We start from the raw sequence: 14,150 nt of genomic DNA on the forward strand, positions 1-14,150 counted from the left end.
AGCCTCACTAGGGAAACAGTGGTGGCTGGTAACCACTGAGAGAAGATAGGGAGACTAGCAGTAGGCAGAGACAAAGCCAATGACAGGCAGAGCCACCCTTGAAGAATTGTAACTAAAGACGTCAGGCAGGTGGATGCTAGCTGAGGTTGGTGAGACAATCCCCATTTGCCTTAATTGTAAGGCCAGAGATAGTTGATATTGCAGGAGGCAATCTTTTAGGTATTTGAGTCCCAAATAATTTAGGGCTTTGAATGCTAGAATTGGGCCCGGTAGCTCACTGGCAGCAGTCAACTCAACACTTTCAAGACTGGTGGCATATGGTCTCATAGGGCTTTCTATTTACCAGCCTAGCAGCTGCATTCTAGACTAGCTTCAGATAGTATTTAAAGGCATTCCCCTATATAGCACATTACAGTAGTCCAAGACAAGGCATCACCAGAGCATGGAGAACTGAGACCAGGCTAGCTTGGTCTAGGAATGGCCAATGATGATGAACCAGCCTAAGTTGAGCATAAGTACTCCTAACCACAGAGTCCACTTGAGACTGTAATGACAGATTAGAATCCAGGAGTAGTCTTAGGCTATGAATATTTTTTCTGGGGGACAGCTACCTCTCCCAGAGCAGGTCATCCATCTAATTCCTGGACATGGGGATTCCTGGACACCCGCAGCATCTCCACCTTAATAGGATTCAGCTTCAGTTTATTGACACCCCCCCCATCCAGCCCATCTCTGCTTTCAGTCACTGGTCCAAAACCATCACAGTCTCTCCTGATTCAGTTATAAAGGAAAGAGAGCTGCATGTCATCAGCACACTGATGGCACTTTGCTCCAAGATCCAGGATGAAAGCTCTCAATGGTTTCATATAGATGTTGAATAGACATTGAGATAGAATTGATACCTACAAGACCTCACAGTCCAAAAGCCATGGGCTCAAGGAGCCATTACCTAGTGCTACTGTTGAGCAGAACCACTGTAATACAGTGCCTCCAACTGCTAACCCTGAGTCATACCAGAAGGACACAATGGTCAATGGTGTTGAAAACTGCAGAGAGATCAAGGAGAATAATCAAGGTTGGACTTCGCCTGTCCATCTCTCTTGATAAAGGTCAACATTGGGCAGCCAAAGCTGTTTCAATGCTGAACAAGACTAGGGTCTAGATAATCAGCTTCCTCCAGGTACAACTGCAGCTAGCTGGGCATCACCCTCTCAATCACTTTATCCAGGAAGGGACACAGGGACTGTGTCTAAGGAGAGCCTTTTCCATATGGCCACAAATCATAACTTCCTCACGTAATGTCAATTCCCTCCTACTAGATTTCAAGTAACCATGATGGGCAGGATTGAGAGGACATGTAATTGACCTCCCCACTGCTAGTGCCCTGTCCATGTCCTCAGACTACAACAGCTTAAACTGATCCCACAAGCTGTAACTAGATGCTGTTCCAGGCACTTCCAATGGACCTGCACTAATTATGGTATCAAGTCGGGCATGAATCCAAACAATTTTGCCCTCAAAATGCTTTGCAAATCACACAGCAGGCTATTGAGTGATCCATTGTTAATGCTACCACATGGCTAATGAATCAGGCAATTTTCCATTCTAAACAGCTCTATGAAATGGTTCACAGAAGACACAGTGGAGGCTGAGAAATATGCTCTTTTTGCCATCACCATTGTCACATGGCAGGTGGGACTACACATTTGTACCTGGTTGATTTGGTACTGAGACTTGTGCCCGCTGCACTTTCTCCATTGATAGGCCGACGTCACAGCCCAGAGCTCAGGAAACTAAAGAGCTTTGGACAGGGCACTTAGGAGCAATCATGTCAATGGCCCTCTTCATTTAGCCATTCCACAGTAAGACAGGAGCACTAACCATGCTACCTAGAAAATCTCCAAGCTTTCAGAAATCCAATAGATTCCATCACTCTGAGGATGGAATTCCAGTGTAGACATCCAAACAATTTCAAAAAATTCTCATTGATCTTTTTTATTTTTATTTTTTGTAAAGAAGCATAAGGACTATAAATATTTGGCCACTAAAGAAAACTAATGGAAATGCATCTAGTCATTACATTTTTAGGATCAATTATTTTTAATTGGCCGTAGCCTATAAGTGGGATAAAGAAGTACTTTCCTTATATTTATTTATACTATTGATTTTATTCTATGGAAAATTAAAAATCTTAGTTTTATATAATTTATAAGTGAGTATTTTACCTTAACTGTGTTCTTTTTTGAGTTGTATTTGATGAAGGGCAATGAAACATTTTTCTCTTCTGTGTATTCAAGGTCTTGTTATTGACATATAAAGTCCTAAACAAGGACCAGGCTATTTGAAAGACTGTCCCCTTATATACAGACCTCTTCAACCACTTGGTCTTCAGGCAAAACCCTATTTGGTGGCACTATGCTTTACTGATTGTAGGACAATGATCTGGAAGGTTGAGATTTCCATAGTTGCCCCTGTACTCTGGAACACACTTCCCTCTGCAATCTGTAAGTCACCATCAGTTACCTGTTTTTGGCGCCTCCTAAAAGATACCTTTTTGCCCAGGCCTTTCCTGACCCTTAAGGTTAGATTTTAAAAAAACAACAACTATTTTTAAACCTCTGCTGTTGTATTTTAGTATTTATATTTTATGATATATTTAATTTATATATACGTTCTTGTTTTGTGCTTTAGTGAATACTGCATAATTTTTTATATTTATTGTGAAGCAGCCTAGAATTTTTTCTAGATACTAAATAAATATAAAATTACCAATGTTTAAAAGCAAAATAGAAATGAGAAACCTGACAGCAATGGAAAAAGATATCACACATTAATTTTTTTTTAATATGAGGCAATAAAATGGCATTACACATTAAAAGCCCATTGAAAGTTTGAAGACACTTGTCTTCAAATTCTGTTGAAAGAGATGAATAGGAAAGATTTCGATTGGGAGAGTATTCCAGAGTCTTGGCACCACTACAGAAAGGGCCCTATAACTCATGCTCACTCACCAAATATCTTGAAATGGCACTAAGAGGAAGGTCTCTGATGATCTTAAGTCTAAGACACAAAAGCAAGAATTTAATCCATAATTTGTTTTAAAGTTTATTTTATCACATTATAGAGGCGCTAAAACATGGCTTTATGTTGATATCTTTTTTTAATGTGAAAATTTGACATTTTTCACCAGGTTTATTTTTTTGCTATTTACAATAAATAATCTCTATATACTTTGTATATATTATACATATGTACGATATATGACATCTCCCCGCAGAAAAACAAAAAAATTACCATATATGTAAACAGTGTGCCTGATGTACGTGGTATCTTAGTAGGAGATGCAGTTATAATAGGCATTACTGAAGTACCCAGATTTATATGTATATTTACTGTTCGAAGAGTTGAAAAAATGACAACATAATGCAAAAAAGTAGTAAACAGGCTGAAAAATAGTCCACAGTATACAAGTTTCTTGATTTTAAAAACTGGAGTTGCATGCTTGTTTTGTTTAGAATGACATATGACTAGCAGTCATTTGCAGATGATCACAGTAAAACTCCTTAAAATGTTCTGTCCCGTTTGCTATGTCAGATTAAGGTTGCATCTTTTTTTCATTCTCTGGAAGGTAGTATTCTTGTGGAACTGTAGTAAGCAATGGAATATAACCTGCAAACTTAAGCAGCAATGACAATAATAGCAAATAGTATCCAGTCAGGAAGAGATGCCAGGGTAGTGTTATGTACACACAAGCCAAGTGAAATTAATGGAATTTGAATGTGTACCTGAGTTCAAGAGTGCAATTTTTTATTTTGGGGGACTGTAATTTGATTTGCACATATTTTTGTTTAATAAAGGACTAAGGGGAAATTTCTTGTTTAGAAACAGGGCCCATGATCAAACATTATGTCTTCCTACCAAAAATGGCAGCAATACATCATGTTGAACCTGCAGAGATATATGATATCAGTTCCAAAACAAATAATAATAATAATAATAATAATAATAATAATAATAATAATAATAATAATAATAATAATAATAATAATAATAAGGCAGCTATGTTGGTCCATTAGAACAAATCCAAAAAGCCATTCAGTTGGCCCAAATAAAGTTAATGCCCCTACTGTAGTTTTTGGATGATATAAATTACCTTTTATTAAACCAATGTAAAGACATTATCAGAAAACTTATATTACAATATATTCTTGTGTTACATTGAACAAAACCTACATACCATTTTGAGGATTTTTAATCACCAGGAAACAATATATGATGCTATAAGTATCACAGGATTGACCTTGCACAGGATGCCATACAGTAACATGATCCAACATCATTTATATTGTCACTTGTCAGCTACCTGAACTGTAATGGTAGTTACCAACTGTTTTATTTCTCATTTTGCCTCATTGAAATAGTTAAGCTGGGTATGGTTATTTTGATTTCATCAGTATACAGCCTAATCCTAGGACAGATAGCATTGTTATTAGAATAGTAAAAAATGATAAAATTTTGAAACCCAGTGGCTCATAGGTAACACTAAAATATATTGCTGGAGCTTTTTCTTAATGGGATATATGCACACCAAGCTACAGATGTATATCTGAATCCTCAGACTTAGGAATCAAAGTTATCAGTGACTGTATATGATGGTATCCAGTTCAGTCCAAAGTTGCTATTCCCCCCCTCTCCCTCCTCCCTGAGAAAGGAGTCTCTCTCATCTTGATGCAGGTAGAATTGGAGTAATTTGTACTTGGGTTAGAGGAAGGGCTGAATATACTTTTACAACGTAGCACTACAAGCACACCAAAATGAAGGGAGACTCTTCTTGTGTGGGGAACACTGACTTATGTGCAATATAGTATATTGCTGAGCTGGCCTTCTGTGTGGCTGGCTGCACCTATGGGGTGAATATATCATGACTATAACATTTTGATGCTGCAAATATGTTAAATGCTCCTAGGAGAAAGGGTGGGATATAAATTTAATAAAATAAATAAATGTGGAGAAGTACTGCAGACTACAGACTTCAGTTATGATTGAGCACCCTTACCTAGTGACACCATAAAACAACAATCCAAACTGTTGGTTACCTGAAAGATTACAGAGTTCCTAAAATTATCTGGGCAATTTGTTTCACACTATAGAACTGATGCATTAATTTAGAAACACTCACCCAGCTTAGTTACGGCCACTCATTGTGATAAGATTTCCCATTTTTCTTCCTCTCCTTCCGTTCTTTCTGGAGGCGCTCCAGTTCTGCTTCATACATCATTTCCTGGATCAGATATTTTTCTCTCCTCATACGATCCCTCAGATCTTTAGGAAGATCTGGGATTAAATAAGAAATCAAGTGTTTTATACAAAACACCAGGTGCTGTAAAAAAAAGTTATTAAAATGTGTGAAGTCGGTATAAAAGTTCAACCAGAATTGAAAAACTTTTAAATAATAATACACTTAGCAAATATAAAGTGTAAAAATACATTTGCAATTGCATCTCTAATTCTGTTCTGCCACACAGACAGGAATGAGACATTTGGCCTTACCGTGAAACGGTCTTCTCTGTGCATGTCAAAGATGAACTCGGGTGGGTAGCTAGCTCCACCTAGCAGTTGAAGGCAGAAAGAGCGCTGGTGCATTTTGCAGGGACTTCCTGCTCTCTGTAGCATTTTGCCACAGTTCTCTTGATGACAAGCCAAGTATATGGTTAAAGGCCATGATAAGAACAAAAATGTGAGGCAGAAACAAACAATACTTACATACTGTCTGCTAAAGGCCTACAGGGGAAGAAAGGTTGGCAGCCCAGCCCTCCTAGAGAGTGGCCCTGAGATCATCTTTGACATGCACAGAGAAGACCGTTTCACAGTAAGACCAAATGTCTCTTCTCCACTGCATGGAAAGATGATCTCAGGTGGGACATACCAAAGCTGACCCATGTATGGTGGGAATATTCCTGGGCTGTTGACCATTATTGGTCTGCGAAAACATGCTGTAGCACTGTCGAAGGCCGCCTCCACTGAGGCATAAGTATTTATTTTGTAATGTTTGATGAATGTATTCGGAGTAGCCCATGTAGCTGCCCTACATATTTGTAGGAGAGAAGCATTGCGGGAGAATGCTACTGATATGGCTGTTGCCCTAGTGGAGTGGGCCACTATTCCAGCCAGTTGTATGCTAGTGTAATACATGCCTTAATCCACCTGGCTAGTGTTGAAGTGGACACATTGCTTCCCAACAAAGCTGGGTGAAAGGACACAAACAAGCTATCTGTCCTGTGGATGAATTTTGTCTTGGAGATACATACTTTTAGTGCTCTCCACACATCTAGTGAGTGCCATGTCTTCTCAGTGGGATGGACTGGGTTGGGGCAGAAAGAAGGGAGCACTATCTCTTGTTGACAGTGAAAGTTAGACAGTACTTTGGGATGAAAAGAAGGGACAGTACGGAGGACCACTCTGTCTTTATGAAACACACAGTAATGTTTATTGACAGAAAGGGCATTAATCTCAGACACTCGACAGGCCAAGATGATGGCCACAGGGAACAGAACTTTAAAGGAAAGTAGACGAAGAGGGATTTTACTAAGTGGCTCAAAGGGAGGATTTTGGAGTGCCATTAGTACTTTATGTAGGTCCCAAATTGGGCAAAGATGTACTGTAGGTGGTGCAGACATCGTTGCTCCACAAAGGAAACGTTAGAAGAAGGGATGAGATCCCAGAGGATTATCTGGTGATCTGGACAGGATTGCAGAGAAAGCTGACGCCTATTGCTTCACTGTGTTAGGTCTGAGTCCCAATTATAAACTCTCTTGCAGGAAGGAAATGATCTAAGTGATACCTGCTTTCTTAGGAGCCATGTTCTTTTTCCGCGCCCAGGCAGAGAAGGCCTTCCGTGTACTCTTGTGTATTCTTACAGTGGATGGACATCAAGATGCCATCATTGTGTCCGCTACTGGAAGAGAGATGCCTTTTCCTAGTAGATGGCGTCTCTCAATTTCCAGACATGAAGGGCCAGCCACCCTGAGTCTGGGTGTAGCAGCTGCCCTTGAGTCAACAAGTAATCCCTGAGAGGAATCTGCCACGGAGGATTGACCAATAGGTCGAGGAGCTCCAGAAACCAAGGTCTTCTTGGCCAGAATGGAACCACCAACAGAACTGTTACCCTCTCAGCTCGGATCTTTTGGAGCAGCCTGGGGATTATGGGAAGTGGTGGGAAGGCATATAGTAGTCCTAGAGGCCACTGGGATGTCAGAGCATCTATTCCTTCTGCCTCCGGCACTGCAAATCTCATGAAGAACCTTTTTACTGGCAACTGAGATGAGTGGTGAAGAGATCCACCTCGACTCTTCCGAAGTGTGCTATCATCTGCTGAAAAGCCTCCGGGTGAAGATCCACTCTCCCTGATGCAATTTTGTCTGACTTAACCAGTCTGCTTGCCCACTGTCTTCCCCTCTCATGTATTCTGCCACGATGGAGTCCAGATGGGTCTCCGCCCACTGGAACAAAAGTGAGGCTTCCTTCTGGAGTTGGACTGAACATGTGCCCCCTTGATAGTTTAAATGAGCTTTGATTGACATGTCTGTTTTGACAAGTACCACCCCCAACTGGCATGACTCCACAAAATATTTCAGTGCCAGTCAAATCGCGCAAAGTTCCAGGACGTTGATGGGGGGAGAGGATTCCTGAAGTGACCAATTTCCTTGTACCATCTGTCCCTGGCATATGGCTTCCTAGCCTGTGAGACTAGCATCCAATGTGATGAGAGTTCACAGGGATCCCAGAACGGTACAATGGACCGTTGGTGACAGTTCCAGTCTCAGGAGCTGTCTGGCTGCTATCACACTCTGGAAGGGGAGCAGTGCCCACAGCAGAGGTTGAGAGTGGTGACGTGCCCATGGAATAATTTGGAAGGTTGAAACCATCAAGCCTAGGGCTGCTGCAAGTTGAATGAGGTCTACTGAAGGGGAAGACAGGAGGCGTGATATTGTCATGAGAATCTTGTGGCTCCTGTTTTATGCCAAAGTTATCATTCCTTGTTGCGAGTCTATAGTGGCTCTGAGGTGGATTATGCACTGGGAAGGGCACAGTTGGCTCTTGCCTTGATTGATTAGGAAGCTATGGACCTTTAGATAAGCCATGGTGATGTCTAGATCCTCCCAGGCATTGTGCAATGATGGGAACCACTGGAAGTCATTCAGGTAGGGGAACACATGTACCCCTTGTATTCTGAGGTAGGCCACCAGGGCAACAATGACTTTTGTGAAGACCCTGGGAGCGGTCGATAGGCCAAATGGCATAGCTCTGTACTGGAAGTGGCTGTCCCCAACTGCAAACCTGAGGTAGTGCCTATGCAGAGGGAATATGGGAACATGTAAGTAAGCATCCTTCAAGTCGATTGATGAGAGGAAGTCTCCCTGTCTCAGAGCCTCCTTGATCGTCATCAAGGTGTCCAAGCGAAACTTGTGGTATTTCACATACTCATTCAAGCTCTTGAGGTTGAGTACCGCTCTGTACAAGCCGTCTTCTTTCGTGACTGTAAAGAAGATTGAGTAATATCTCAAAAGCCTCTCTCCTGTTAGGTATTACTGCAGTTTGCAGTAGATGAGAAACTGCTTGTTGAATCCTCTCCCTTTTGTCTGGAGCTGCACAGATGGGAGAAGGGATAAACCTTGGAGGAGGGAGGGATGTGAATTCCAGCCGTAACGCATCCTGGAGGGTCTGCAGCACCCACTGATCCGATGAAGTCTCCCTCGAGCGATGTGTGAATTGTTTGATTCCCCCCCCACCAGTGCTGACGTTAAAATTGGTGTTTATTTACTCGCAATTGGTTTCTGAATCTGGACCTATTGGAGAAGCACTGCTGTTGGCTCTTGACCTGGTTGCACTGTCTATACCAGAAGGGGTGGTTGGACCGTCTCTCCTTTGGTCTTCCCGCTGTTCTGGAGCCTCTAAAGGATTGGGACGTTTGGTAGGAGTGGAAAGATCTTTGAAAGGATCTCCTGTCATCCCTCTTTCTGGTTAAAGGCATAATTTTTTTCTTTTCCTTAGTTTCTGGGACACCCTCGAGGGTGGTGTCGCTGAACAGCTTGCCTCCCACATAGGGTTCAGAGGCCAGGATGGAGCGGGCCATGGGTCGGCTTCCCAATGGCGCAACCAAAGGCTCCTGTGAGTAAAGATGCCAGCTGCTAGCAACCTTGCTGAAAATTTTATGGCATCCATAGAGGCATCTGCCGTGAAAGTAACTGCCCAGGCGACTTTCAATAGAAACTTGTGAACTTGTGCTGGGTCCTGCTGTGGACCTTCTAAAAGGTCTTCCAGCCAGAGAAGGGAGGCCCTAGCAAATACTGAAGAGGCAGATGCTGCCCAGATGGACAGTGCACTAACTTTGTGGAATCTCCTGAGGTCCTGTTCCATTTTGAGTTCAGCTGGATCCTTAAGGTGCGCATCAGAGTCCTTGGGGTTCAAAGACAGATTTAGGAGATTCACTATGGGGGTGTCTACAAGGGGACTTTCAGCTGATCCATGATGTGTTGCTCCAGGGTATAATATGTGTTTGCAATTAGAACTGACTTCTTAAATTGCAATGGGATGTCGAACTCTGACTCTGACCCTTAGGCAGCAATGAAGGGAGTTTAAGGCTTTAGGTCTGGACACATCGAGAAATTCTAGATGCTGAGGCTGGAAGATCTTCCATGGAATTTAAACTAAGTGCTTCCATGACTTTACACAAGAGTGGAAGAAAGTGAGCTTCCTGGAATATCCTGTTGGTTGAAACCTCCTCAGATTCCGAATCCCTGCTCCACTCTTCTTCATCTAGAAAAATTAACTCGTTGGCTGGGTCAGTCATCGAGTCCTCCAGAGGGTGGAGATGCCTGCCCTGGGCAGTGGCATAGGCATTTGGTGATGCACAGTTAAGTGCTCTAGATGAGGCCGGGTTGGATCCTCCGGACGCTGCTCTGTTCTCCGTAGGGTGTTGCGTAGGCACTGAGGAGACGGATAGGTCTCTGGCCAGGTCCAACAGAAGAGATTCCCTCTGTTGTTCTTTTAGTTGCTGAAGCATCTTAGAAGACAACTGCAGCTGTAGAGGCTGAGCATGATGGCAATGAGGCTGTGCACTCCCTCCCCCACCTCTTGCGTGTCCTAGAAGCCCATGAAAGATTCTGGAGATGATCTGGTAGAGAAAATGTCATTTAAAGGATAGGTGTAGGGCATCTTCCCCCGTCTGACAGAAATTCCAAGTCCCTTTGTGCCCTACAGACAGTGCTGTGTGAGTCTGCTAGTGCCTCTGTGCATAAGTTGTGAAGTTTTTGTTGGTTGCTAGGATCCCCCAAATCGACAGAGACCACCCTGCCCGCTAATACACCTGCCTCAGCCACCTTGTGCTTGCTGGTGGTGGTGGTGGACTAATGCTGCCTCTGCATCTGAAGTCATTCCTTACCTTGCGTCTGAAGCCTGTCTTGGTAAAGGAGCTGGCACAGAGTCCCACTTGGGGGAAGGCCGAAGTGGTTTGAACCTCTTGGCTGGGACAGCTGATTTGCAAGTTGCTTTCCCCATTGGGGGCAATCAAGCTGTGGGACTTACGCGGGAGGCAGGTGGCCATTAATCCAACAGAGATTCCTGTGAGGGGGGGAAGACCAAGGTGACCTTCGCCTTGAACTTCAAAGTCCTCCTTGGTTATGGTCAGTAATTGGGGCAAGAAAGAACTTAAAAGTGGTGTGCTCCTGGTGAGGCTGCTGCCTTTTGCGGAGGGCGCCACGAGGGCTGCAGGCATGTCAGCTGGAAGGGCCAACTGGAGGCTTGGAGACTGTCATTAGGGCTGCTGGTGTGTCGTTGCTGCAAGGCTTGTAAACTTGGAGGCTTCTGTGCACCAAGCAGCAAATGGGTGGGGGAAGAAAAAAGGTTTCAGCGGCAGCAGGAAAGAATCCACTGCCGATTAGAGGGGCTTCCAGAGGCAGCCTAAGCTGTAGCCCGCTGAGGGAGGGTGTTTGGATGCTGCCATTGGGCCCACTGTTGCGATGGCGCCAAGTGGCCTTGGGGTTTCTTCATGCCAAGTGCGCCCAAGTAACACGGGGGAGCACATCTACCTTGCAGGCAGCGGGAAAGCATTCCCCCATTGAGTAGACCTCCCACAGCAGCAGCCCAGTGCCAGGGCCCGCTGAGGAAGCGGGCGGGGGGGGAAACATGTTTTTGTTCTTTTTTAAATATAGAGGGAGAAATGGAGAAGGGCAAGGAAAGATAGGTAGTGTAGAATAGACAACACAAAGACAACTATACAGGCCTGAACCAAGCAGCAGAGAGCCTAATCAACTGTTCTTTGTGAAGGCAGAAAGAGAACTGTGGCAAAGGGCTACAGAGAGCAGAAAGTTCCTGCAAAATGCAACAGCGTTCTTTCTGCCTTCAGCCGCTAGGTGGAGCTAGCTACCCACCTGAGATCATCTTTCCATGCACAAGAGAAACAGGAAGATGCATTATACCAAGTCAGGCCATTAGGCCATCTAGCTTAGTATTGTTGACATTGACTGGCAGCAGCTCTCCAGGGTTTCAGGCAGGAATCTTTCCAACTGTACTTGGAGACACCCAGGATGGAACCTGGGGCCATTTTCATGAAAAGCATGTGCTCTTATCACTGAGCTACAATAGTATAAGAAAGTTTAACACTGATTAAAAAGAGTCAAGTAACCAAATGTTGTGACAGAACAATGCATAATTACAACCAATATGTATATCTTCATTATGAGGAAGGGGAAAACATCACACCTGAAGGCCAACTGTGGTGTGAGTAAAATTTCTTCCCAGCCTTGTCAACCAGAAGCCAACAATCACCTGCGGCAAAGACGATCAGAACATAGGAGGGTGGGGAATAGGTTAATGGCAATGATGAAGCCGTCACTTGGACTAGCTTAAATAGTCCAGGCACGGACCAAAGGGAACAAGTTTTGCCTTCAGTCTGCACCCAGGCTCCACCCAGCAGAACTAACCAGGTTCTCAGATTGTTCTGTTTTGTTCTGTCTAGTGGCCCGAGCTGCGGCAGCAATGTTGCAGTTCAACTACAAGCCACGGCCACTCACTGATGTCTGCTCTGCCAGAGGAACAGCATGGATGTGCCACATAAAGGCAAATTGAAGATTTCACTAAACAGTCTAAATAATTTAATAAGAAAAACCATGTTTCTAATAATTTCTCATATCCCACAATTTTTACTATAGTTTTTTTAATAGTATCTCTGCGTAGTGATATTCCCAACAAATATGACAGTAACCCCCCCCTTTTGCATTCCCAGCACTTGTTTGGATATTTTTTATTTTTTAAAATGTATTATCTTTGGTGTTATATACAACTGAGTCACTGTTTTATGACCAGTTTCTCTTACAATCATGTTCAAAGAGAATTTGTGTCTTTCCACAGCTTTTTCAATGCTACCATCAGGATATTCCCTATATCTTGCCCCCGCTTAATTATCAATTCTTTTACTTGTCCTGGTTCATTATCATATTTAAAAAGTAATTTGTAAATCTTTGACAGTAAATTGTTTTTATTGCTTATCAGTAGTTTTTCAAGTTTTGTTAATTCCCTTAATCGTTTATTGCTTCTTAGATGTTTGTTTATAACCAAACTTATTTGAAAATATTCATACCATGCTGGACTTTCCTGCTTAAACTGTTTGTATTTTTTATATATCCAGTCATGTTCCCATGTTTTGGATTGTTGGGGTTTTCTTCATTTCACACATAATAAAAATAATTATGTGTAAACAGCTTATTTTACAAAGCTAGTCATAAGCAACATAACAATATGGAAAGATGCAAGTACAATAATTAAATGCAGCAGCAATACACAAGAAGGCAATAATTACTAATGATTATTTTGCATAGAATTTTAGAATGCTCTGAAAATGTTTTAAACATTTTTACATAAGCACATAATTTCTAGTTGAACATCAGCAATTCTAGGAATCAGAGAGGATAATCACCATATTTTCTTTTCTTTTTCTCTGTTAATAAAGGATGTTTTAAAAATGCTATATTCAGGATTAGAGGTCACCTCAGAAATTCCAAATCTGGAATTGGGATTTAATCATGCAATTGGCCAGCATCCTATCTGCAATAGATTCCATGCTATGTTAGGATCTGTTATACAGACTTAACCAGTAGATTCTTCTTTTGTCCTGATCTATAGTATCAAATTTGATTTAAAAATTCAACATAAAATTTTGAAATTTCAGAGTTTGAATTCTGCAAAGCCTTTTGTTCTAAAAACTTACCTCAAATACAATAATAAAAGCCAGCCGTGCAGCTAAGACATGCCAGAACTGTAGCGTATAGCCATAGGGCACTGGAGAATGAGGAGGGTCACGATAATCTCTGTACCTAAAAAGCCAAACAGGAATTCAGTCTTGTCCATATAAATGCAACTGATATTAAAGGAGCTGGCAGATCATGAGAAACTCCTAATGTGGCTAAAGAATCTCAGGTCTTTAGCAGGTAAATCAGGACAGCATGGGAACGCTTCCTGTGAAAGGTGGTATGCCTCTGAATGTTAACATTCATGCAAGGAAAGTTCAGAGAATTTCTAATATATTTTTAAATTGGAAGGACTTCATCCTAGATTGCATGAGACTGGTAGCAGTATAGTTATTTATACTCACTCCTCTTCTGCCTTCCTGTGCGCACAGTACTCTGGTTCTGCAGCACAAGAGGGACAGAAAGGAAGTAGATAGACAATGGGGACTGGAAGTGGAACTGCTTCTTGTCACGGTGACACGGTGACCTGTTCAGAGTGCAGTAGTGTATCTAGCACCACCATGGATTTGCCAGTCTGCAATGTCTGTTGCAATTATGTCCTACCCCACTTTTGGCAAGTATTTACATGTTGATAATGACTATCTTTTCAAATGTGTCTGCATATTTGAGTAGGAAGACTTAGCAACAGTGCAAAATACACTACGATTAATCCACATTAAGTGCAACAAATTGCAACATGATAAAATTTATCGAATCTTTCAATTTTGCATATCAATATTCAGTGGGATAAATGACCACTTTTTGCTCTGCTCATTGTACTCCCTTTTTCAATTCTTTCCTGCTTTCCCACTCAGATTCTATTTCTGCATCTCCTCCATTATTGTCTGTCTTGAAAGTCAGAACAAG

General features: G+C 42.3%; 1 protein-coding gene across 2 annotated transcripts in view; it reads right to left on the minus strand.

Annotated features, from left to right (window-relative positions):
- Positions 1 to 3,144: 3,144 nt before the first annotated feature.
- The window catches only part of ANO4 (anoctamin 4), a 163,245-nt gene continuing 152,239 nt past the window's right edge, over positions 3,145 to 14,150 (minus strand). For both annotated transcript variants that reach the window (XM_061582834.1, XM_061582835.1), the window contains 3 exons: positions 13,265 to 13,370; positions 5,180 to 5,380; positions 3,145 to 3,676 (listed from right to left, as the gene is read on the minus strand). In XM_061582834.1, the coding sequence (XP_061438818.1) occupies positions 5,189 to 5,380; positions 13,265 to 13,370 (298 nt within the window). In that variant the 3' untranslated portion in view covers positions 3,145 to 3,676; positions 5,180 to 5,188. The remainder of the gene's footprint in view (positions 3,677 to 5,179; positions 5,381 to 13,264; positions 13,371 to 14,150) is intronic.

Source organism: Rhineura floridana, chromosome 8 (assembly GCF_030035675.1).
Source record: "Rhineura floridana isolate rRhiFlo1 chromosome 8, rRhiFlo1.hap2, whole genome shotgun sequence".
NCBI classification, from domain to species: Eukaryota; Metazoa; Chordata; class Lepidosauria; order Squamata; family Rhineuridae; genus Rhineura; species Rhineura floridana.